General features: G+C 41.4%; 1 protein-coding gene across 2 annotated transcripts in view; it reads left to right on the plus strand.

Annotated features, from left to right (window-relative positions):
• The window catches only part of LOC139559354 (solute carrier family 45 member 4-like), a 93,010-nt gene that overhangs the window by 60,447 nt on the left and 7,973 nt on the right, over positions 1-24,590 (plus strand). For both annotated transcript variants that reach the window (XM_071375286.1, XM_071375285.1), the window contains 5 exons: positions 14,286-14,474; positions 17,052-17,231; positions 17,427-18,610; positions 18,921-19,020; positions 20,211-20,422. In XM_071375286.1, coding sequence (XP_071231387.1) covers positions 14,286-14,474; positions 17,052-17,231; positions 17,427-18,610; positions 18,921-19,020; positions 20,211-20,422 — 1,865 coding nt within the window. The remainder of the gene's footprint in view (positions 1-14,285; positions 14,475-17,051; positions 17,232-17,426; positions 18,611-18,920; positions 19,021-20,210; positions 20,423-24,590) is intronic.

Below are 24,590 nucleotides of genomic sequence, written 5' to 3' on the forward strand. Positions count from 1 at the left end.
GACAGCCAGCCATTTTCAAGTCTTGCCATAGATGTTCAAGCTGATTTAAGTCAAAACTGTAACTAGGCCACTCAGGAACATTTCAATGTCGTCTTGGTAAGCAACTCCAGTGTAGATTTGGCCTTGTGTTTAAGGTTATTGACCTGTTGAAAGGGGAATTTGTCTCCCAGTGTCTGTTGGAAAGCAGACTGAACCAGGTTTTCCTCTAGGATTTTGCCTGTGCTTAGCTCTATTCAGTTTCTGTTTATCCTAAAAAAAACTACTTAGTCCTTGCTGATGACAAGCATACCCATAACATGATGCAGCCACCACCATGCTTAAAAATATGAAGAGTGGTACTCCGTGATGTGTTGTATTGGATTTGCCCCAAACATAACGCTTTGTATTCAGGAAATAAAGTTTGTCATTGCCACATTTTTTGCAGTTTTACTTTAGTTCCTTAATGCAAACAGGATGCATGTTTTGGAATATTTGATTCTGTACAGGCTTCCTTGTCACTGTCATTTAGATTAGTATTGTGGAGTTACTACAATGGTGTTGTTTCATCCTATCACAGCCATTAAACTCTAACTGTTTTAAAGTCTCATTTGGCCTCATGGTGAAATCCCTGAGCGGTTTCCTTCCTCTCCGGCAACTGAGTTAGAAAGGACACCTGTATGTTTGTAGTGGCTGGGCGTATTGATACACCATCCAAAGTCTAGTTAATAACTTTAACTTTTTTATTTGTACCTTTTTGAAAGATTCCCGGAATCAGGAGGGAATAGACAGGAAATTGTCCAACCAGGATTTCAGGAATGTTGCAACCCTAACCTAGACTGACTAAACACACAGTAAGGCCTGGACTGGTTAGTGCTATCCGGGATCCGCTATGTATGGTTTGTGCTATCCGGAACCTCTGGACGGTCCCTAACCTTAACCCTTACCGTAACCCGTACCTTGACCATTTTAAATGTAAACTTTATGGATGTCCCAAGGATCCCGGATAGCAAGGACTACGGCTGACCCCATTTAGTTGACTAGTCTATTGTTTGGTCGATAGGCTGCTGGTCGACCAATATATATTTTTTGTCAAGCAGTGGCAAATATATGAAGATTTATGGCACACGAGACACCTGTCTGATTCACGCCTGTCTCAGTGGACTAATCCATTGCAGAGGCCGCAGGGATGGCACACTAGTATCACCAGTGGTACATTTACTGTTAATTCCCATAATTTCTAATCTACAATGTTTGGTCATTTCTGTTAATGCATTCAATTTATTATTATTATTATTATTATTATTATTACAGTCTTAGTTGTCATTGTAGGAGTGGACACTTTGTTTGCAGAGCTACCTATGCTACACTTACCTACCTACATGTACACATGACCTCGACTAACCTGTACCCCCGCACATTGACTCGGTACTGGTACCCCTGTATATAGCCTGTTATTTTATTGTATTAATTTTTATGACATTTTTTACTTTAGTTTATTTAGTAAATATTTTCGTAACTATTTCTTGAACTGCATTGTTGGTTAAAGGCTTGTAAGTAAGCATTTCAAGGTAAGGTCTATACCTGTTTGTATTCGGCGCATGCGACTTGAATTGACATGTGATTTGATTTGACTTGTGAGAAAAAAGTTTTGGTTTATTTCATTCCATTTACACGTTGTCAATGTATTCATTGACAGGAGCACTCCAGACAAAAGACAATCTTAAGTAAGGACACGCACCTGATTATGCATAGAGGTAGGCCACTAGTCTACCTGGTCTGCGTGCAAATGTAGGCTTATAAATGTGCACATTTGGGGATCGGATAGTATTTCTGATTGTCTTAACTCACCATCACTGTGTAGGTCCTCAAAGTAATTTTTTTCTAAGCCTCAAACAGCAAGTAAACAAAGTGTGTTTTTACATCCATTAAGAATGACAATAGTTCCTCAACGTAGCCTATTTGAAAAGTCTTTCCAGCGCGCTCCCTTTTGATAACCACTAGGGTTGCGCATTTTGAGTAATATTCAGGGGTGGAAACTTGCCTTGGGAATTAATGTGAATATATGGGAATTAATGGAAATATATGCAAATTAATATTAATACCATTTAAATGTAGATGTTTTTTGCATTGGATATATTTACCATATCATATGGCGACAGAAACATAAACCTTTTACCTTATCCTAAGTAGACATAATTGCAAATGATTAAATCCTTCCAATAGAAAAAAAAGAAGCGATTTAGTTACAAATTTAACTTTAATTAAATGAGTTGACTCTTCACATGGGATGGTTTCATTGAACAACAAAAGAAAGGGAATATTAAATGATCACAATGATCCACCGCATCTCCCAAAACCGTTTTCAACATCTGTAAAATTATAGTCTAGAAACTAAAGCTTTGGTTGTCTTCCTCTCAGGCTTCCATGTCTTCTCCCTGGACCTCCTCAATGTCCAGCTCTTGAACATCAGACTATGAGGCCTCATCTTCACTGTCACTTTCCAACCTTGTTGAGGATGGCTCATTGTCAGGCTCAAAAAGACTCAAATTTGCCCGGATGGCCACCAATTTTTCAACTATTGTATTGGTCAGCCTGTTGGGTGCTTTGGTGTGTGTGTTCCCAAACAAGGACCAGTTGCGTGCTGAGGCGGCTGATGTTGGTGGGATTTGGAGGATGATGGAGGCAACAGGGGAAAGAGCCTCGGATCCACATAGTCCCTTTCACCAGGTAGTTGATGAGATATGTTGGCACGACTGCCATATTGCTTCACCATCCCAAAGCCCTTGCTTGGAAGTGTACTTCGCCAGACTGCCAAGAACCTTACCTTCATCCAGGCCGAGGTGGCGAGACACGGTAGTGATGACACCATAGACCTTGTTGATCTCTGCACCAGACAGGATGCTCTTACCAGCATACTTGGGGTCCAACATGTACGTTGCAGCGTGTATGGGCTTCAGGCAGAAGTCTTCATGTTTTTTGATGTATTTCAGAACTGCAGTTTCCTCTGCTTGGAGCAACAGTGAAGTGGGCAGGGCAGTACGGATTTCTTCTCTTACATCTGCAAGCAGAGTCTGAACATCAGACAGGATGGCATTGTCTCCCTCAATCCGTGCAATGGCTACTGATATAGGTTTCAGGCTGCTTACCACTCTCTCCCAAAATACATCATCCAGGAGGATCCTCTTGATGGGGCTGTCCATTATGGCCATTTCTTGGAGAGACCCCTTCCCCTCCAATAGACTGTCAAACATGATTGACAACACCACCCCAATGGGTGTTACTGGGCAGCTTCAATGTGGTGCTCTTATTCTTCTCACTTTCCTTGGTGAGGTAGATTGCTGATTACCCTTCACATACCTAACCATTTCCTTGGCTCTCTTGTAGAGTGTATCCATTGTTTTCAGTGCCATGCTGTCATTGAGGAGCTGATTCAATGCATGATCAGCACAGCCAATGGGTGTGATGTGAGGGTAGGACTCCTCCACTTTAGACCAAGCAGCCTTCATGTTCGCAGCATTGTCTGTCACCAGTGCAAATACCTTCTGTGGTTCAAGGTCATTGATGACTGTCTTCAGCTCATCTGCAATGTAGAGATGGGTGTGTCTGGTGTACCTTGTGTCTGTGCTCTCGTAGAGTACTGGTTGAGGGGTGTAGATGATGTAGTTAATTATTCCTTGCCCACGAACATTTGACCGCCCATCAGAGATGATTGCAATACAGTCTGCTTTCTCTATGATTTGCTTGACCTTCACTTGAACTCTGTTGAACTCTGCATCCAGAAAATGAGTAGATAAAGCATGTCTGGTTGGAGGGGTGTATGCTGGGCGAAGAACATTCAAAAATCTCTTCCAATACACTTTGCCTGTGAGAATCAGAGGTGAACCAGTTGCATACACAGCTTGAGCAAGACATTCATCAGCATTTCTCTGACTATTTTCTTCCATTGAGTCAAAAAAGTTTCTGATTCCACGAGGACCATGAGCTGTTGCTATCGATAAGGTGTCTGATTTCATCATTTTCACCTTGAATAGAAGTAAAGGGACTTTTATCAGAGGTTGCTTGTTGTGAGCCCTGAGGGAACTTTATGCACTTGGCCAGATGATTCTGCATCTTTGTTGCATTCTTCACATATGATTTGGCACAGTATTTGCAAATGTACACAGCTTTTCTTTCTACATTAGCTGCAGTGAAATGTCTCTACACATCAGATAGTTCCCGTGGCATTTTCCTGTAAAGATTAGAAAAAAATGAGTAAAAAAAAACATACAATTCCATGTACAGATAAATAGTTAAGTAGTTAGATTAAACAACTCATTTTGTAAGATAAATGTTTTAAAATGAAACATGTATGGAAACAGGTGAATTAACACTCAGTTAGCAGGCTCAAGCGAGCTAAAACCCACATGGTAGCAAAAACTAACTAGCAGAAATTGTTAACAAGTCAGAAATGATTTAAACACACTTTGCTGTAGGCTACTATTTACTAGTTAACAAAAAATAATGTATGTCATATACAATATATTCACCCCACTCAGTATTGTAATCAAAACTTACCAGAAAGCATGTAGTCCTTGGCTCAGACAGTGTAGTAGTGTAGGCTCAATAGCATCTCATTAGTGTGTAAGATCTTGAGAATCAGCTGTACATGTGATGGAAGAATGCACTGTGCATGCAGAGGGTTGCAATTCCATTGAATTGTCTGTCACCAGTGCAAATACCTTCTAGTTTAGTAGTTTAACCAAAATATGCCACAAGACCTAGAATTACCTTGTGTATCACACAAAAAAGGTTATAAGCTAACTTCTTTAAATGAATTTAAGTAAAAATCCCCCAAATTTCCAGGCTTAACCTCCCATGGAAAATTTCCGGGAAAGTTTCCGACCCTTTGCAACCCTAATAACCACTCAGCATGAAAGGGGGGGAAATGTCATGCTCTGATCCAGTGGAAACGTCATAAAATAGACCTACCTAATTTACCTCTTATCCCTTGTCTACAGCTGTGTCTGTCTGTCTGGAGCTCACTGGTGTGGGAAACTCTGAAGGCCCAGAATATTTTATACAATGTTACAAGTTTCTTGCAGACAGGCCATGCGATGCTAATGTGATTTATAGGATATTTATTTTTATCAGGATATTTTCTACATGCAGGCTACAATGTTTTTATTTGATGGTTTATGTAGGCTATATTTACATATTGGCAATGGAAATAGAAGTTACTTTTAGATTTGTATAATTTTCATTATTATATTATTTGATTAACCAGATGACATTGATTTTGAGATGACGACTTTATATAAATGAAATGAAGCTGTTCCACGAAAATGTGCATATGAAAATCATAACTGGCACGCAGATCAATAGACATGGTACGATAACGTGGCACTGCAAATGGAAAAGGTTGCCGACCGCTGGTGTAGCCTGTTACCAGCAACTTCATGAGCATAATGTCAGAATCTGTGAAGACCAGCGGGAGGTGTGGTGTTGGGAACATGTTTTTTTTCTTCTGGTTAGGCTATATTGATATCTGGTTCCCTCTTTGGTAATTTGTGTCTTCATTTTTAATCGCAGTGCTTAATGCATCAGACAAGCTCAGTAGCCTACTTATGTTTGATTTTATTCAAACATAGGATGTGTCTATATATGGAAAATACATGTTTTAAAATTTCAACCAATCGGTTGGTCAAAAGAACAGACGACTCGGTTGACTAAGATGTTTTTGTTGTTGACAGCCTAGCAAGGACTATATGTGTACAGAGTAGACTAATGAGACATCTGTACTCTTACACATGGGAAGCCATTGTGTGTCAGATGGTAATGGTGTGTATAAATCAACCTCGTTGATTGAGCAGATTGTGAGTTGCCCCCTTGCCACGTTGTTATTACCCACTGTTGGTTGTCTTCAGTCTCTCTCTAGCTCTCTCTCCATATTTCTCTCTCTCCCGCTTGCTCTCTCTCTCTCTGTCTCTCTCTCCCTCTTCCCTCTGTTTAGTTTTGCAACTCACTAGTTTTGTGAGTGCTCTTTCTGACCTGGTGTAAACCTCTCTTCTATGTCTCGCTATACCACGGTAAATATTTCCTGAAGTGGTGCGAGTCACTTTGCTCTCAGTGGGCCTATTGTTCGCCATTTTTGAACCGGTGGAGAAAAAAACGGGTCTTTATTTACTATAATCTGACGTCCTGTTTGGATGATTATCCCGGCCGCTTTCCCAAAGAAACAAACTGCTTACCGACAGATTTAAATCTGACATTTTGTGTTTGTGTGTCTGACAGACGGCAGGTCGCGAACAAAACAACCAGTGATAGATAAATGAACAAAAACACTTTTTTGGGGCCCTGTGAGTAACCTCAACAAAAACCTGCAGGAAGAAGTTGACTCATTGATTGGTCATTGAGTGGACATGTCTACAGGAACAGTCTACAGGCAACAGGAAGTAGTTGGGTTTGGGTCACTGTGGAGCTCTGGGTTCCCAAGCCACCCGGGTCATGGCCATCAGCAACGATCAGGTTCATGTGAACCAGAATGTGACCAGGGCTTCAGTTACTGTGTGATCCTGTCTAGTGTACATTCTAGGACTGATAAGACTATGGAACCACTGGGGTCTTCTCTTCTCACACCTCCCACATACACCTCCCACGCTGGTTGGACTGAGCAGTTACATCTCCATACCTGAGAGATGTTTTTCTAAATAAGGTTATACCATTTATGTTCTAAGCTGGTATAAGTGTACTATTTTATTGATTTAAGCTGGTTCCAGAGTTTTTAGAATAGAATGTGAGACTTGTCACTCGTTCCTACTGGCAAAGTAACACTTTATACAGTGCCTTGCAAAAGTACTCAGACCCCATGGATTTCTTCACATTTTATTGTGTTACAAAGTGGGATTAAAATGGAATTAATTGTCATTTTTTTGTCAACAAAATACTCTGTCAAAGTGGAAGAAAAATAACATTCTCTAAAGATGAATAAAAATGTAATAACTAAAAGAGTTGTTGCGTAAGTATTCACCCCCTATGTTTAGGCAAGCCTAATTTAATTCAGGAGTAAAATTTGGCTTAACAAATCACATAATAAGTTACATGGACTCTCTCTGTGAAATAATAGGGTTTGACATGATTTTTGTAGGACTAACCCTTCCTCTGTCCCCCATACATACAATAAGGTCCCTCAGTCAAGTATAGAATTTCAAGCACAGATTCAACTACAAAGACCAATGAGCTTTTCAAAAGCCTCATAAAGAAGGACAGTGTTTGTGAGATGGGTAACAATAACAAATCAGACATTGAATATGTTAAGCATGGCCAAGTTAATAATTATGCTGTCGATTATGTATTAAACCACCCAGACACATCAAATATAGTCATCCTTCTGAACTGAGCTGCAGGACAGGAAGGAAACAGGTCAGGGATGTTACTATGAGGCCATTGGTGATTTTAAAACAGCTACAGAGTTCAATGGCTGTGAGAACTGAGGATGGATCAAAACATTGTAGCGACTCCACAATAATGACCTAAATGACAGAGAGAAAATAATACACATATATAGAATATTCCAAAACATGCATCTTGTATGCAACAAGTCATTAAAGTAATACTGCAACAACAACAAAACAAGGCAAAGGAATATAACTTTTGGCCTAAATGCAAAGCCTTATGTTTCGGGCAAATCCAACAAAACGCATCACTGAGTAATTTCCTCCTTATTTTCAAGCATGGTGGTGGCTGCATCATGGTATTGGTATGCTTGACATCTGCAAATATTGGGTAGTTTTTCAGGATTTAAAAAAACGGGATGAGTTAAGCACAGGCAAAATCCTAGAGGAGATCCTGCTTCAGTCTGCTTTACAAAAGACACTGGGAGAGGAATTTACCTTTCAGCAGGACAATAACCTACAATAAATACAAGGCCAAATTTTGAGTTTCATACCAAGAAGACAGTGAATGTTCCTGAGTGACTTAAATATGCTTTGAAATCTATGGCAAGACTTAAATTGATGTTTAGCCATGACCCCCAACATTTTGACGGAGATTGAAGATTTTTTTAAAGACTAATGGGCAAATATTACACAAGCCAGGTGTTCAAAGTAAGCTTTTTGTTGAGACTTACCCAAGAAGTTGTTTCTAACATGTATTCACCAGGGAGCTGAAAACTTATACAACGACTATATTTTAGTTATTTAATTTGTATTTTATATTTTTTTGTGTATTTTGTGTAGATTGTTGACAAAAATGACAATTGAATTACTTTTAATCCCACTTTGTAACACAAAATGTGAAGAAATCCAAGGGGTCTGAATACTTTTGCAAGGCACTGTATTATAAATGCTGACTTTGTCAATTCGTTGGTAATTTTCTATTAAACATTGTCATTTTTATTTTTTTTATTTTTTTATTTTTTTACACTTGAAACGTTTCACTCCGTTCACTCCATAGAGTGACTGCCGGTTTGTAAGTACACCCTGCAGCCTGACTCTAACCCACATAGCAAAGCAGGGCAGATTAATGGAAAAGTACTGCCTAGCCTTGAGCTTTGCGCAGACTTGGCTAGCTGGTTCTCCCTCTGTGGGCCTGTGGCGCAGGGCAGGCCTGCACCATGGTGAGGTTAAAGCCTTTACGAGCCTGTCCCTGAGGTTTTGGGACAGGGTTGCCTGCGGCTTAGCCTCACGACCTTGTCGTGAGAGAACATGAGCACTTTGCAGAACTGACGTTGTTGCAGGTCTGGTTCATGTTAATACTGCACATTCAGAGCCAAGGTGCGAATCTGGAATCTCCCTTTTCTCTATCACTCTCGCTCTTTTTCTCTCTTTCTGCGGAGTCTTTCAGGAGGGCCGATCTCAGTCCTCTTTAAAGTGAACTCTGGGGTAAAAGAAAAGAGCTAAATACCTTCTCTTTTTATTCACACTGCCCTTGCCTTTGAGTGAAGACTCAACTCTTTTGTCAGTTCACCTCACCCATTCACATTGCTATGTTGAGAAAGGAACCAAGATCTTTTTCTGGCATTCAATGCATTCTGGGACAAGCCATTTCATCATAACTTGTTATTGGACAGCTAGATATACCTACTTGCATTTTGTTAAAATTTTAGACATAATCATTGTAATCAGAAGATTCTATTAACATGAAAATATTATTGGTAACAGAATAAATAGCAGAAGAATAACTGAAGATTAAATAATGCTCTAATTGAAAATTGTACACCCAATGTAGGCTACTGCCTCTTTAAGAGCTAGAATAGATTTTGTTCTCTATGTTGTGATTCTCACCAAATAGGTTGTCTTCTCACGCTATTCAAACCCTTCAATCGAATATACAGTTTATGAAGCTATCTTAGCCTATAGATCAAATGTTGCAAACAAATTTATCTGAAGTAAAATCACACATTTTGTAATTTCTGTGTGTCCTTGACAATCGCTAATCAACATCCAAAACGTTTTTTTACGCAAACCTGGACATCATCTCTCTTGTGGCACCAATGTGAGAGGTTATGTCAGGGGGAACGGTGTTGCAGTAGAGTATGGTGCGGGAATGATGACAAGCGAACCTGGGGAGCTTTGTTTTCACATTGCCCTAAAAAAGGGAACCGGATCCTGGAATTCAAGCGAACCGAACTCTCGAGATGGTTTCAGTTCGGTTTACTTTGGGGGCTCGTGAGGGGTCCAAGTTCCTGTGGAGTGTTCATACTGCACCAAAAAATATTGCGAACCGAACTGAGTTTCCAACAATCAGTTGAAAGGGTCCAAGTGTGAAATCACCCTACTCTTACTGTTTCTCTCTGGTCAATCCACCTGTCATTAGAATGATCAGAACTTTAACTAGCCTATTGTCTATAGTGTTCATCTGCTATTGTAGCATTCCAGTGCACAAAACATGGGGTCATTACACAATAATACACACTTGCAAAACAACCTATCTGTGGAGAGGGCATGGCGAGGGGGCGTGGCCTCGTCTAACTTTGTTTTTGTTGTTTTGCGGAACCTAAACTAAGAATGGACAGCTGGTATAATTCAGTGTGACAAAATGTTTCCAAATATCAATTTGTTGGATAAGATGATGAATGAAAATCATGCCGTGGCCACCAACATATGTTATTACATGCATATTACTAGCATACTACCATTTGTGTACACCAGGACTCCATTCTGTGCCTGGCCAGTAATTAATGATTTGGCTCACATCACCAAAGCTGCCTTGTCATTCAGCAATCACACTACGTAACAGGGATACTTTGGCCGATGTCAGTGAGATGACAGTTAGCCTTTAATAGCCCAGAGAAGATGAGTGAGAGAGTGTATGTGCATGCGTTCGTGCCATCCCTGTCTTGTCCCGCGCCTCAATTCTGTCATGACCAGACCGATGGGAGGATTAAAGAGCAACGTGGCTCTGTGTCGTCCCGCCTGTGGACTGATTCTCTGGCCAGGCCCACTGTCACTGTCCTTCCCCCCCTAAGCCTAATCAGCATCTATATATAGAGGGTGTTGATCTCATGTCTTACACCCTCAGCAGTCAGTGCACTACACACCTCTGGATGGCCCCTCCATTCAGTTCATTGGTTTCCTATGGAAATATGGCCTGAGGCTAGGCTTTTTTCTGTCTTCATTGATTTACCTGTTGTTTTATTGGATAATTACAATGGTGTGACCAATGAAAAGAGTATGTGAAGCAAATTGACTATGAGTATGGCATGCATAGCCTGACTAGGGGTGTGTGAATTGTGCAAAAACAACAACAAGACTGAAGGTGAAAGGTGTCTGAAAGGTGTCTACACATATGACAGTGTCTAATGGGTATAATTGGCTTTGCTGAGGTTTAGTCCGTTCATATTCAGTGTTACTGACTGTGTGTTGTTTGAATGTGGATCACAGGTTCTTGGGTTGTGTCCATCAGTCTGACTTCACCTCCTTTAAGACGCCCCCAATCTCTTCCCCTTTTACATAACCTTAATCACCAGCTACGTGCTGTTTAGGGGTTACGTAATATGTGTTTGTGTGTCTGGACTGAGGTGACAGGACTTGAGGAGTTTCGAAGTGTGGAATCATTTGGAGCTATAACCTGTAATCCCCTGTATTTTTATTTTATTTGTTTATTTGTAAGGGACCATGTACACAATGCCATTGCACCAGCTTTTTATCTGTAGTCCCTGGGCTAATTGTGAGAAGAGAGGGTAATCTTGGGTATCTTAAAGTGATACATCAGGATTTTGTCAATGAAGCCCTTTATCTACTTCCCCAGAGTCGGATGAACTCATGGATACCATTTGGATGTCTCTGCACGCAGTTTGAAGGAAGTTTTTTAACCAGCGTTAGTACAATGACTGGAAGTCTATTATAACTGCTAGCATGCTAGTTCTGCAAACGCAAGTTAGCATTGGCTTGCGGAACTACCTCTAACTTCCTTAATACTGGATGCAGAGACATAAAAATGGTATCCATGAGTTAATCTGACTCTGGGGAAGTAGATTAAAGGGATTCATTTCCTAAATCCTGAAGTATCCCTTTTAGGTATCTTGAGGATAATGTTGAAAAGCCTATTTCCTTATTTGATCATTTGCCTGTGGTTGTATTAATTTATTATTATGTTATTGTCTTTTACAATTGTGATATTATCATTAGGCCTGTACTGTGTGCGTGCCTGTGTGTATGTGCATTTAACATGCGTGTGTAATCGAGGGATGAGAGCTTCACAGCCCTGATGATCCTTATTATCATATGACCTCTACCTCATTTCACCTAGAGACAGCCTCTCACCAGTATCTATGTTTGTGTGGATTTATTCTCATGACCTGAGCTCCATATACAGCTAATGACTGGGTTCAAAAGTATACACACTGCTATGATCGAAGACACACACACAACACTTATTTCACACACACATTCGTGTAAAACTGCTGATCTCATTCCGCCATGTTTCTCTCACAACCCTGCTCAGCTGATTCTATCAGTTTACTGTATAGTACTGTACTGTGTATTGGCTGCTTCCCAGAGCCAGACGTGGGCACATGTCAGAGGCCTGCCCTCTCTCCTATATAGGTCACCTCTCTCAGAGCAGCAGGAAACAAACACACACTGTTCCCCCCCTAACAATGAAAGGTGTATTGTGGCTGGGCTGGTCAGAGCCAGCCGGAGGGAAGTCTGCCAGCATAGCCAGCCACACAGAGAGGATCAGGATTACTACAAGTACAACTGGGCTGCACTGGACTGTGTACCAAATAGCTTTATTTACTGTTAGCTTCTTATTGGAGCCTATTGGAATTCAGAAAAAGGAATAAAATCAGTCTGGGTATAAAGGCCAAGCTTGCTTCAAGCCTTCCTGGTCTGAGGTAAGGCTATACCAGCCTGATGTTGTCCCCACTCATGTGTGTCCACACGGTGCCAAATATTACACCTGTTTGGGTTTCTCCTTCTCTCTTCTGGTTAGACCATAGCCTAGATCCCCTAGTCTAGGTCAATATGGTCACAAACAGTTCACACTGTCACAAAAAGTTAATCTAGGCCTGTTTCCCAACACAGACTGAGCCTAGTCTTGGACTAAAAAGTACACTACATGACCAAAGGTATGTGGACACCTGCTCGTTGAACATCTCATTAATATGGAGTTGGTCCCCCATTTGCTGCGAGAACCGCCTCCACTTTTCTGGGAAGGCTTTCCACTAGATCACTGGTTCTCAATCCTGGTCCTGTGGACCCAAAGGGGTGCACATTTTTTGTTTTTGCCCTAACACTACACAGCTGATTAAAATGATCAACTCATCAAAAGGCTTTGATGATTTGAATCAGGTGTGTAGTGTTAGGGCAAAAACAAAAATGTGCACCCCTTTGGGTCACCAGGACCAGGATTGAGAACCACTGCACTAGATGTTGGAACATTGCTGTGGGGACTTGCTTCCATTCAGCAACAAGAGCATTAGTGAGGTCGGGCACTGATGTTGGGAGCTTAGGCCTGGCTCGCAGTCTGAGTTCCAATTCATCCCAAAGGTGTTAGATGGGCTTGAGGTCAGTGCTCTGTGCAGGCCAGTCAAGTTCTTTCACAACCATCTTGAAAAACCATTTCTTTATGGACCTTGCTTTGTGCACGGGGGCATTGTCATGCTGAAACAGGAAAGGGCCTTCCCCAAACTGTTGCCACAAAATTGGAAGCACAGAATCGAGTTGTATGCTGTAGCATTAAGATTTCCCTTAATTGGAACCAAGGGGCCTAGCATGAACCACGAAAAATAGCCCCAGACCATTATTCCTCCTCCACCAAACTGTTGGCACTATGCATTGAGGCAGGTAGTGTTCTCCTGGCATCTGCCAAACACAGATTCATCCATCGGACTGCCAGATGGTGAAGCGTGATTCATCACTCCAGAGAACGCATTTCCACTGCTCCAGAGTCCAATGGCGGCGAGCTTTTCACCACTCCAGCCGACGCTTGGCATTGTGCATGGTGATCTTAAGCTTGTGTGCAGCTGCTCGGCCATGGAAACCCATTTCATGAAGTTCCCGAAGAAAAAGTTTTTGTACTGACCTTGCTTCCAGAAGCAGTTTGGAATTTGGTAGTGAGTGTTGCAACCAAGGACAGATGATTAGATTTTTACGCGCTACGTGCTTTAAGCACTCGGCGGTCCTGTTCTGTGAGCTTGTGTGGCCTACCACTTCGGGGCTGAGCCGTTGTTGCTCCTAGACATTTCCACTTCACAATAACAGCACTTACAGTTGACCGGGGCTGCTCTAGCAGGGCAGAAATTTGACGAAGTGACTTGTTGGAAAGGTGGCATCTTATGACGGTGCCACATTGAAAGTCACTGAGCTCCTCAGTGAGGCCATTCTACTGCCAATGTTTGTCTATGGAGATTGCATGGCTGTTTGCTCGATTTTATACACCTGTCAGCAACGGGTGTGGGTGAAATAGCCAAATCCACTATTTTGAAGGGGTGTCCACATACTTTCATGTGTATATAGTGTACATGCAGTCCAGTAGAGAATCTCCATTGGGTGTGGTTTTAGTCTGGTATACTAGCCCGTAAAGTACATGTTCTATTTTTTGATCCTGTGTTCAAGTCCTCCAGAACAGTGATCCTATTTCTATTTTTTATTTTTGTCAGTTAAGAACAAATTCTTATTTTCAATGACGGCCTAGGAACAGTGGGTTAACTGCCTTGTTCAGGGGCAGAACCACAGATTTGTACCTTGTCAGCTTAGGGATTTGAACTTGCAACATTTTGGTTACTAGTCCAACGCTCTAACCACTAGTTCCAAAGTGCTGCCTGTTTGGATGATTATGATAAACCATAACCTTATACCCCTTGTTTCCTTCCTGTCTATCTCCAGGTCTTCCAGAACAGTATTACAGTCTGACGTGGTTCCTGAGCCCCATCCTGGGTCTGATCTTCACACCTCTGATTGGCTCAGCCAGCGATCGCTGCACCCTGAAATGGGGCCGGCGACGCCCTTTCATCCTGGCCCTGTGTGTGGGGGTGTTGTTTGGAGTAGCACTCTTCCTCAACGGGTCACTCATAGGTGAGACTGGGAGTTGGGGGGGTGTAGGTGGGGGGGGGGGGGGCAGGAGAGACGAGGCCTGTAGAAAGAGCTGCTGTGTACTCCGCCAGGAATTCAATAACCAACATTGTTACTACATTGTTACATTGTCACTATAGGTTAAGGTCAAAAGTTTAACCAATTGATCGTTAAAACATAAATTATTGATCAAATCTATTCAGTTGGGCAGCTTGCCAGTTTAGAGAAGTTAGGTTATTAGATGCAACCATCCTCAGCTGCATTTGCTGTTTTTACCCAATGGGAGTAATTGTGTTGAATTATTTATTTTTTGAGATGAAAGGCCTCACTTTACAGGAGCACTGGCAGTCACCTGCTGGAGCAGAGAACACTGACGCCATCTGAGACCCCGCTACACAGCCACATCCTCTATTCGGAACAGGAATTCACACTAACCCTATAGACTTGTAGTCTGACAACCTCCGGGAGTTGAAAGACATGACAGGCACACACCCACCCACACATACACACCAACTGAGATACAATACCTTCTAAAACCATCTCTAATTAACCGTCATGTCCTATCTGACGGTTTAAACTCTTGTTGCCTGTGTGTGTGACAGGAAAGTGATTGAGTTCACAGAATAGGCTAATGACCTCCTCTGTTGTTATCCATGATGTCAGCCAGTCAGCCGGCCAGCCAGCCAGCCGGTCAATCAGTCAGTCAGCCAGTCAGTCAATCTTTTAGCCTCACCTAATAAGCAGTCTTCTGAAGTGTGAGTTGTGATATGAAGCATATTGAATTCAAAATGATCTCTGGCTGTGTCTCACTAATGTGGTTCTCCTGAGTTTTGAAACCAGAGTAAAAAGATAGCCTGGTTCTATAACTTCAACTGTGTTCTAATGCAACACACACACGCACACGCACACATCAAGTTCCACTTCTATCAGGAGTTTCACATCCTACATTAACCTACTGGCTACTCATTATTATTATCAGTGGAAGTGATCCTAAGTGCCACTATCTGTGCAGGCGGAAGAGGGAGAAGGGTTCCAGTTTGCTCCGTGCTTGAAAGGCACAGCAGAGGGGAAGATCAATAGATATCCCATAGAGTTGATTTGCTGCCGGCTTCAGGACAGTCAACCAATTAGGACTGAAGAGTCTGGTAGTAATGGAAGGGAGCAGTGCCCTCACTATAGCCCTAACAGAGCGGCTATTTGTGCATCATCACCCCCAGCTCAGGTCCCAGTGCTGTGGGTCATAGGCTACAGACTCCGGTGTACGCTGACCTGCTGGGCCGAACGGTGTGTGTGAACCCTGTCAGTCTCTGTGACATGGGAAAGGACTAGGAACCAGTTCACAGGGAAACGTTTCCTGTTGTGCCCCCTTTCTTACCTTTCATTGCCTATCTGGAGCCGCTTCCTGTCTCCAGCGCTAGCACGCTGCTCGTCGGCCCGTCAGCCACTCCATTGTCAGGAACAAAGTCTTTGCTTACTACGTACACACTGACTGACTACACACAGGCTCAGACAGTACAGACTTCAGTACTACAAGTCTTTTTTTTTCTCAACTTTTACACTTCTCTTCCTCTGGTCGTTGTTAATTGGTTAAATATTTTCTAAAGAGCGTTGTCCCTTTAATGAGAAAGTTGGAATAATGACTTGTTTGTTGTTGTGTCCTGGCAATGGGGAGTTCCTCTGGGCTCAATGTTATGATGGAAGTAGTAAATGGGAGTTTACAACTAAGAGTTTCGATTCCCAGTGAAATAATTCACAGTAGGCCAGATTTGCAATGACACTAATGACACTTACATTACAGGGACAATGTTTTACACCAGTGAAGCACAATGTTTCTGGCTAGTGTTTATTTTTAGAGGATATTTTGATAAATTAGATTCACGCGTGACACTTGTACTGATAACTCTGCATTGGAGTGAACCAGGGCAGGAGCCTCTTTAAATAGTATACACTGACGAGGTATCATATTGTCGCTGTTGGATGAAAACCTCTTATCTACAAAACAGAAACTTTTCAGGAAATGAAGGGGGAAAAACTGCCATATTTTACCGTTAACGAACATACAATTTTCAAAAGTTCAGAAGCTATTTTGAAAACATTTTCTTGGTTCTAGTCATGAAATGTTGAGAGTATGTTGAGGGGGTTACTGCTTTCAATACATGTGAAAATTGGCAAAAATTGAGTTCGGTTTTCATCACACAGCGACAATCTAGATATTCGCTGTAGCCCTGAGGGTAATCATCCAATCAAACTTATTGTGTTCTTCCTGGCCTCTGAGGTGGAATATACCATATACGGCTACGATTGACCTAGTGTGTGTGTGTGTGTGTTAGAAGGCAGTTGCATTCCATGATTGTAACCTACTATTCGGGTATTGATTCACATGTGAATATCTCGATCCAGCTGTGTTCTCATAGTTGCAGAGCTGCAAAGTAACTAGGATGGATATAGCTTATCAATATGTATACTGGATTGGCAGGATGTGGTCTCTGTGGCAAACTTTCTATCTGTGAATTAGGCCTATGGTTTTGTGAAGGTGTTGTACCAGCTAGGATACTAACTCTGTCTCTGGTTGTGTTCCAGGACTTGCCGTCGGTGACGTGCCAAATAACCAGCCCATAGGGATCGTTCTGACGGTGCTCGGTGTAGTAGTGCTGGACTTCAGTGCAGACGCCACGGAGGGTCCCATAAGGGCCTACCTACTAGATGTAGCAGACACTGAAGAACAAGACATGGCCCTCAACATCCACGCCTTCTCCTCTGGTACAGCACACGTCTTAGTAGCACTCACCTTGTATTTCAGGATGTTTCCATGCCCATACCTATGTCTGTGAAAGTTTTAAGAAATTGAATATTCTCAAACAGGAAATTCAGCTGAAACAGAGATCCATGCTATGTTGTGTTATTAGAGATGCTAATTGTGTGTTTGTGTATTTTGCATGTGTGTGCCTGGGCCAGGTTGTGGGGGAGCGGTGGGCTACGCGCTAGGCGGTCTGGACTGGACCCACACATTCCTGGGCTCAATCTTCAAGTCCCAGGAGCAGATCCTCTTCTTCTTCGCCGCCATCTTGTTCACTATCTCTGTGGCGCTGCATCTGTTCAGCATCGAAGAGCAGCGGTACAGCCCCCAGCAGGACCGGCTGGACGAGGAGGCCGACGCCGCTTCTTCCACGGCCCACAAGGTCAACTGCTCCCTAGGGAAGCTTCATGGCCACAACACCCCCCACATGGAGCTCATCGGAGAGGACGACATCTACGACCCTTGTGATCGTTACGACCGTTATGAGTTCTACAGGGATGGTGATGGGGAAGAGGATGGGCGCTCATTGCGCGACATGGACATGGACTTCCTGGATGTGGAGATGGTGAGGTCCAAGTCGGACTCAGTGCTGCAAATGGCCGACGCCACACTGGATCACCTGGACCACGACGCTCTGTCCCTGCTTCACATCGAGCCCTCCATCTTCGCTGATCGCCTGTCGTCCTACCATGGCTCTCCACCACGCCGCAGCAGCAGCACAGGCAGCCAGGACCTCCTCAAAACCTCCAAAAAGATCTGCCGGCTGTCCCAGTTCCTGCAGGAGCAGGACCGCGACGGGGAAGAGGCGCTTCTCAACAACCAGCTCAACGAGCAGAAGACGCCAAACGGCCGGGCGCATGCCAACGGCTTGGGCCAGGGCGCCAACGGGCATGCCCACATGGTCATGAAGAACTCGGCCAGCACAAACGCTTCCATGCGGCACCGCCGACACATCTTCTACCGCCAGCCGTCCTGCACTTTCTCCTACTACGGCCGCGTGGGCTCCCACCGCTACCGCTACCGGCGAGCCAACGCCGCGCTACTCATCAAGCCCTCGCGCAGCTTGAACGACATCTACGAGGTGCAGCGGAGACAGAAGAGGAAACAGCAGAACCCCAGAGCGCGCCACCAGTCGGGCAACACCAACTCCAGCGGGGACACAGAGAGTGAGGAGGGGGAGACGGAGACCACGGTCAGGCTGCTGTGGCTGTCCATGCTGAAGATGCCTCCAGAGCTGATGAGGCTCTGTGTCTGTCATCTCCTCACCTGGTTCTCCATCATCGCTGAGGCCGTCTTCTATACTGACTTCATGGGCCAGGTCATCTACCACGGCGACCCCACGGTAAGGCTACTGGGACGCCAAGGACCAATATGCCACGTTATTATATAGCCTGTTGTATTTATGTGGGCAAAGTATTTATTTGGACATAAATGTACATGTCTTTTTTTTATGTCTTCTGCAAATAAAAAACTATTAATCACACAAACTCAATCTCCGGTTGCCAGTTCACTCCCCACCAGATTTTTGTTGCTGACCTGGGATTTGAACCGGATACCCTCTGGTTTCTGGCCCGCCTCTCTCTAACCTCTGGGATACCGGCCCCCCATTCTCTATCCCTAACTAAAGCTGTTGTTTTCCCTCCTCTCTCCAGGCTCCCGCTAACTCCACGGAACTGCAGAACTACCACAAAGGAGTTCAGATGGGCTGCTGGGGGCTGGTCATCTATGCCTTGACCGCTGCCTCCTGCTCAGGTCACTGACCAGTCATTGAGTAGAATAAATGGATGGATGAATGGAAGGATGGACGAATTAACTAAGTGACCTATGACTGAGCACACCAACCTGGTCTCAGAGCATTTCGTTTTATTCTGTATGTAAATCTGAGACACTCCATTTACTATGATATGCTACATTTCGTATGGTAAGCGTTACGAATTTGCAAAATGTACAATATGTTACAAATTTGCAAAAACTACAGTATGTTATGAATTTGAGCTAGGTGGCTAACGTTAGCTAGCTGGTTAACGTTAGCTAGGGTTTAGGGTTAGGGTTAAGGTTAGGGTTAAGTTCAGGAGTTAGGTTGAAGGGTTAAGGTTAGGGGAAGGGTTAGCTAAAACACGGTAAGTAGTTGCAAAGTAGCTAATTAGCGCAAATGCTAAAGTTGTCCGTGATGAGATTCGAACTCGCAACCTTTGGGTTGCTAGACGTTCGCGTTATACGCCCACCCACGCTACTTTGTTTTTTTCCTTAAGTAACCACCTGTCTTATATAACCATACCAAACGTAACATATCATACTAAGTTGAGTGTCCTGGATTAACTTTTACTATGTTGCGTCTAGTCTGAGACCATGCTGAGCGCACAGGGCCCAGACACAGGCTTGTGCAGGTCTGTGTGCTCTGAGGCAGCCATAAAGTACTTTCTAAACAATGTGCTCAGTCTGCAGCCGATGTGCTATCTGTCGCTCTGTTCGCATGCTGGACGGTTAGACTATGACAGTGAACTGAGATGATCTGTGCAAGTGATATAGTCACTCAATCAGTCAAAAGAAATTGTAGTGCTTTTTATAATTGGACTATTCACAAAGAACTGTACAGCAACCCAGCACCTAAACACCCAGCATAAGTCACAAGAGGAAATCTGTACTAATTGCTGGTCACTTAATCATGGTGAATGTCGTCTAGTTGACCCACAGTGTGGATAAGACTTACAGGAGTCACCTCTCTTGTAACTAAACCAACTTTTATACGAGGCCATATGAAATCTAGGCGTCTTTGTAGGTTCAGGCCTTGGCCACTGTGCTTCTGATCTGCATTGCTTGCTCTTTGTGGGTTTAGGCTAAGTATCTTTAAAGCACTTTGTGACAACTGCTGATGTAAAAAGGGCTTTATAAACAAAGGGAGGCCAAATAATTTTATAAACTATTATATTGTATTATTTCAGCCTTACTGCAGAAGTACCTGGACAACTTTGACCTGAGCATCAAGGTTATCTACGTCCTGGGTACGCTGGGCTTCTCCATCGGTACGGCCGTCATGGCCATCTTCCCCAACGTCTATGTCTCCATGGTGATGATCAGCAGCATGGGCATCATCTCCATGAGCATCTCCTACTGCCCTTATGCCCTCCTGGGACAATACCATGAGATGAAAGAGGTAAGGATCTATACTAGTTAGTACTCCTGGGACAATACCATGAGATGAAAGAGGTAAGGATCTATACTAGTTAGTACTCCTGGGACAATACCATGACATGAAAGAGGTAAGGCTCTATACTAGTTAGTACTCCTGGGACAATACCATGAAATGAAAGAGGTAAGGATCTATACTAGTTACACACTGATATAACAGGTTAGTTAGTTACTTAGTTGCACACTGATATAACAGGTCAATTAGTTACACACTGATATAACAGGTTAGTTAGTATACACTGATATAACAGGTTAGTTAGTTACTTAGTTGCACACTGATATAACAGGTTAATTAGTTACACACTGATATAACAGGTTAGTTAGTATACACTGATATAACAGGTTAGTTAGTTACTTAGTTGCACACTGATATAACAGGTTAATTAGTTACACACTGATATAACAGGTTAATTAGTTACACACTGATATAACAGGTTAGTTAATTACACACTGATATAACAGGTTAGTTAATTACACACTGATATAACAGGTTAGTTAATTACACACTGATATAACAGGTTAGTTAGTTGCACACTGATATAACAGGTTAGTTAATTACACACTGATATAACAGGTTAGTTAGTTACACACTGATATAACAGGTTAGTTAGTTAGTTGCACACTGATATAACAGGTTAGTTAGTTAGTTGCACACTGATATAACAGGTTGGTTAGTTATTTGCACACTGATATAACAGGTTAGTTAGTTAGTTACACACTGATATAACAGGTTGGTTAGTTAATTACACACTGATATAACAGGTTGGTTAGTTAATTACACACTGATATAACAGGTTAGTTAGTTAGTTACACACTGATATAACAGGTTGGTTAGTTATTTGCACACTGATATAACAGGTTGGTTAGTTAGTTACACACTGATATAACAGGTTGGTTAGTTATTTGCACACTGATATAACAGGTTAGTTAGTTAGTTACACACTGATATAACAGGTTAGTTAGTTACACACTGATATAACAGGTTAGTTAGTTAGTTACACACTGATATAACAGGTTAGTTAGTTATTTGCACACTGATATAACAGGTTGGTTAGTTAATTACACACTGATATAACAGGTTGGTTAGTTATTTGCACACTGATATAACAGGTTGGTTAGTTATTTGCACACTGATATAACAGGTTAGTTAGTTAGTTACACACTGATATAACAGGTTAGTTAGTTAGTTACACACTGATATAACAGGTTAGTTAGTTACACACTGATATAACAGGTTAGTTAGTTAGTTACACACTGATATAACAGGTTAGTTAGTTAGTTACACACTGATATAACAGGTTAGTTAGTTAGTTACACACTGATATAACAGGTTAGTTAGTTAGTTAGTTACACACTGATATAACAGGTTAGTTAGTTACACACTGATATAACAGGTTAGTTAGTTAGTTACACATTGATATAACAGGTTAGTTAGTTAGTTACACACTGATATAACAGGTTAGTTAGTTAGTTACACACTGATATAACAGGTTAGTTAGTTACACACTGATATAACAGGTTAGTTAGTTAGTTACACACTGATATAACAGGTTAGTTAGTTACACACTGATATAACAGGTTAGTTAGTTACACACTGATATAACAGGTTAGTTAGTTAGTACACACTGATATAACAGGTTGGTTAGTTATTTGCACACTGATATAACAGGTTAGTTAGTTAGTACACACTGATATAACAGGTTAGTTAGTTAGTACACACTGATATAACAGGTTGGTTAGTTATTTGCACACTGATATAACAGGTTAGTTAGTTAGTACACACTGATATAACAGGTTAGTTAGTTAGTACACACTGATATAACAGGTTGGTTAGTTATTTGCACACTGATATAACAGGTTGGTTAGTTAGTTACACACTGATATAACAGGTTAGTTAGTTAGTACACACTGATATAACAGGTTGGTTAGTTATTTGCACACTGATATAACAGGTTGGTTAGTTATTTGCACACTGATATAACAGGTTAGTTAGTTAGTTACACACTGATATAACAGGTTAGTTAGTTACACACTGATATAACAGGTTAGTTAGTTAGTTACACACTGATATAACAGGTTAGTTAGTTACACACTGATATAACAGGTTAGTTAGTTAGTTAGTTACACACTGATATAACAGGTTAGTTAGTTAGTACACACTGATATAACAGGTTGGTTAGTTATTTGCACACTGATATAACAGGTTAGTTAGTTAGTTACACACTGATATAACAGGTTAGTTAGTTACACACTGATATAACAGGTTAGTTAGTTAGTTACACACTGATATAACAGGTTAGTTAGTTAGTACACACTGATATAACAGGTTGGTTAGTTATTTGCACACTGATATAACAGGTTAGTTAGTTAGGTTCACACTGATATAACAGGTTAGTTAGTCATTTGCACACTGATATAACAGGTTAGTTAGTTAGTACACACTGATATAACAGGTTGGTTAGTTATTTGCACACTGATATAACAGGTTGGTTAGTTATTTGCACACTGATATAACAGGTTGGTTAGTTAGTTACACACTGATATAACAGGTTGGTTAGTTAGTTACACACTGATATAACAGGTTGGTTAGTTAGTTACACACTGATATAACAGGTTGGTTAGTTAGTTACACACTGATATAACAGGTTAGTTAGTTAGTACACACTGATATAACAGGTTGGTTAGTTATTTGCACACTGATATAACAGGTTAGTTAGTTACACACTGATATAACAGGTTAGTTAGTTAGTTGCACACTGATATAACAGGTTGGTTAGTTAGTTACACACTGATATAACAGGTTGGTTAGTTATTTGCACACTGATATAACAGGTTGGTTAGTTAGTTACACACTGATATAACAGGTTAGTTAGTTATTTGCACACTGATATAACAGGTTAGTTAGTTAGTACACACTGATATAACAGGTTGGTTAGTTATTTGCACACTGATATAACAGGTTAGTTAGTTAGTACACACTGATATAACAGGTTGGTTAGTTAGTTACACACTGATATAACAGGTTGGTTAGTTATTTGCACACTGATATAACAGGTTGGTTAGTTATTTGCACACTGATATAACAGGTTGGTTAGTTAGTTACACACTGATATAACAGGTTAGTTAGTTAGTTAGTACACACTGATATAACAGGTTGGTTAGTTATTTGCACACTGATATAACAGGTTGGTTAGTTATTTGCACACTGATATAACAGGTTAGTTAGTTATTTGCACACTGATATAACAGGTTGGTTAGTTAGTTACACACTGATATAACAGGTTAGTTAGTTAGTACACACTGATATAACAGGTTGGTTAGTTATTTGCACACTGATATAACAGGTTAGTTAGTTATTTGCACACTGATATAACAGGTTGGTTAGTTATTTGCACACTGATATAACAGGTTGGTTAGTTATTTGCACACTGATATAACAGGTTGGTTAGTTACACACTGATATAACTAGTTAGTTAGTAACACACTGATATAACAGGTTTGTTAGTTAGTTGCACACTGATATAACAGGTTAGTTAGTTAGTTACACATTGATATAACAGGTTAGTTAGTTGCACACTGATATAACAAGTTAGTTAGTTGCACACTGATATAACTAGTTAGTTAGTTACACACTGTTATAACAGGTTAGTTAGTTGCACACTGATATAACTAGTTAGTTAGTTACACACTGATATAACTAGTTAGTTAGTTACACACTGATATAACTAGTTAGTTAGTTACACACTGATATAACAGGTTAGTTAGTTACACACTGATATAACAGGTTAGTTAGTTAGTAACACACTGATATAACAGGTTAGTTAGTTACACACTGATATAACAGTTTAGTTAGTTACACACTGATATAACAGGTTAGTTAGTTAGTTACACACTGATATAACTAGTTAGTTACACAATGATATAACAGGTTAGTTAGTACACACTGATATAACAGGTTAGTTAGTTAGTTACACAATGATATAACAGGTTAGTTACACACTGATATAACAGGTTAGTTAGTACACACTGATATAACAGGTTAGTTAGTTAGTACACACTGATATAACAGGTTGGTTAGTTTTTTGCACACTGATATAACAGGTTAGTTAGTTAGTACACACTGATATAACAGG

Source organism: Salvelinus alpinus, chromosome 29 (assembly GCF_045679555.1).
Source record: "Salvelinus alpinus chromosome 29, SLU_Salpinus.1, whole genome shotgun sequence".
Lineage (NCBI taxonomy): Eukaryota > Metazoa > Chordata > Actinopteri > Salmoniformes > Salmonidae > Salvelinus > Salvelinus alpinus.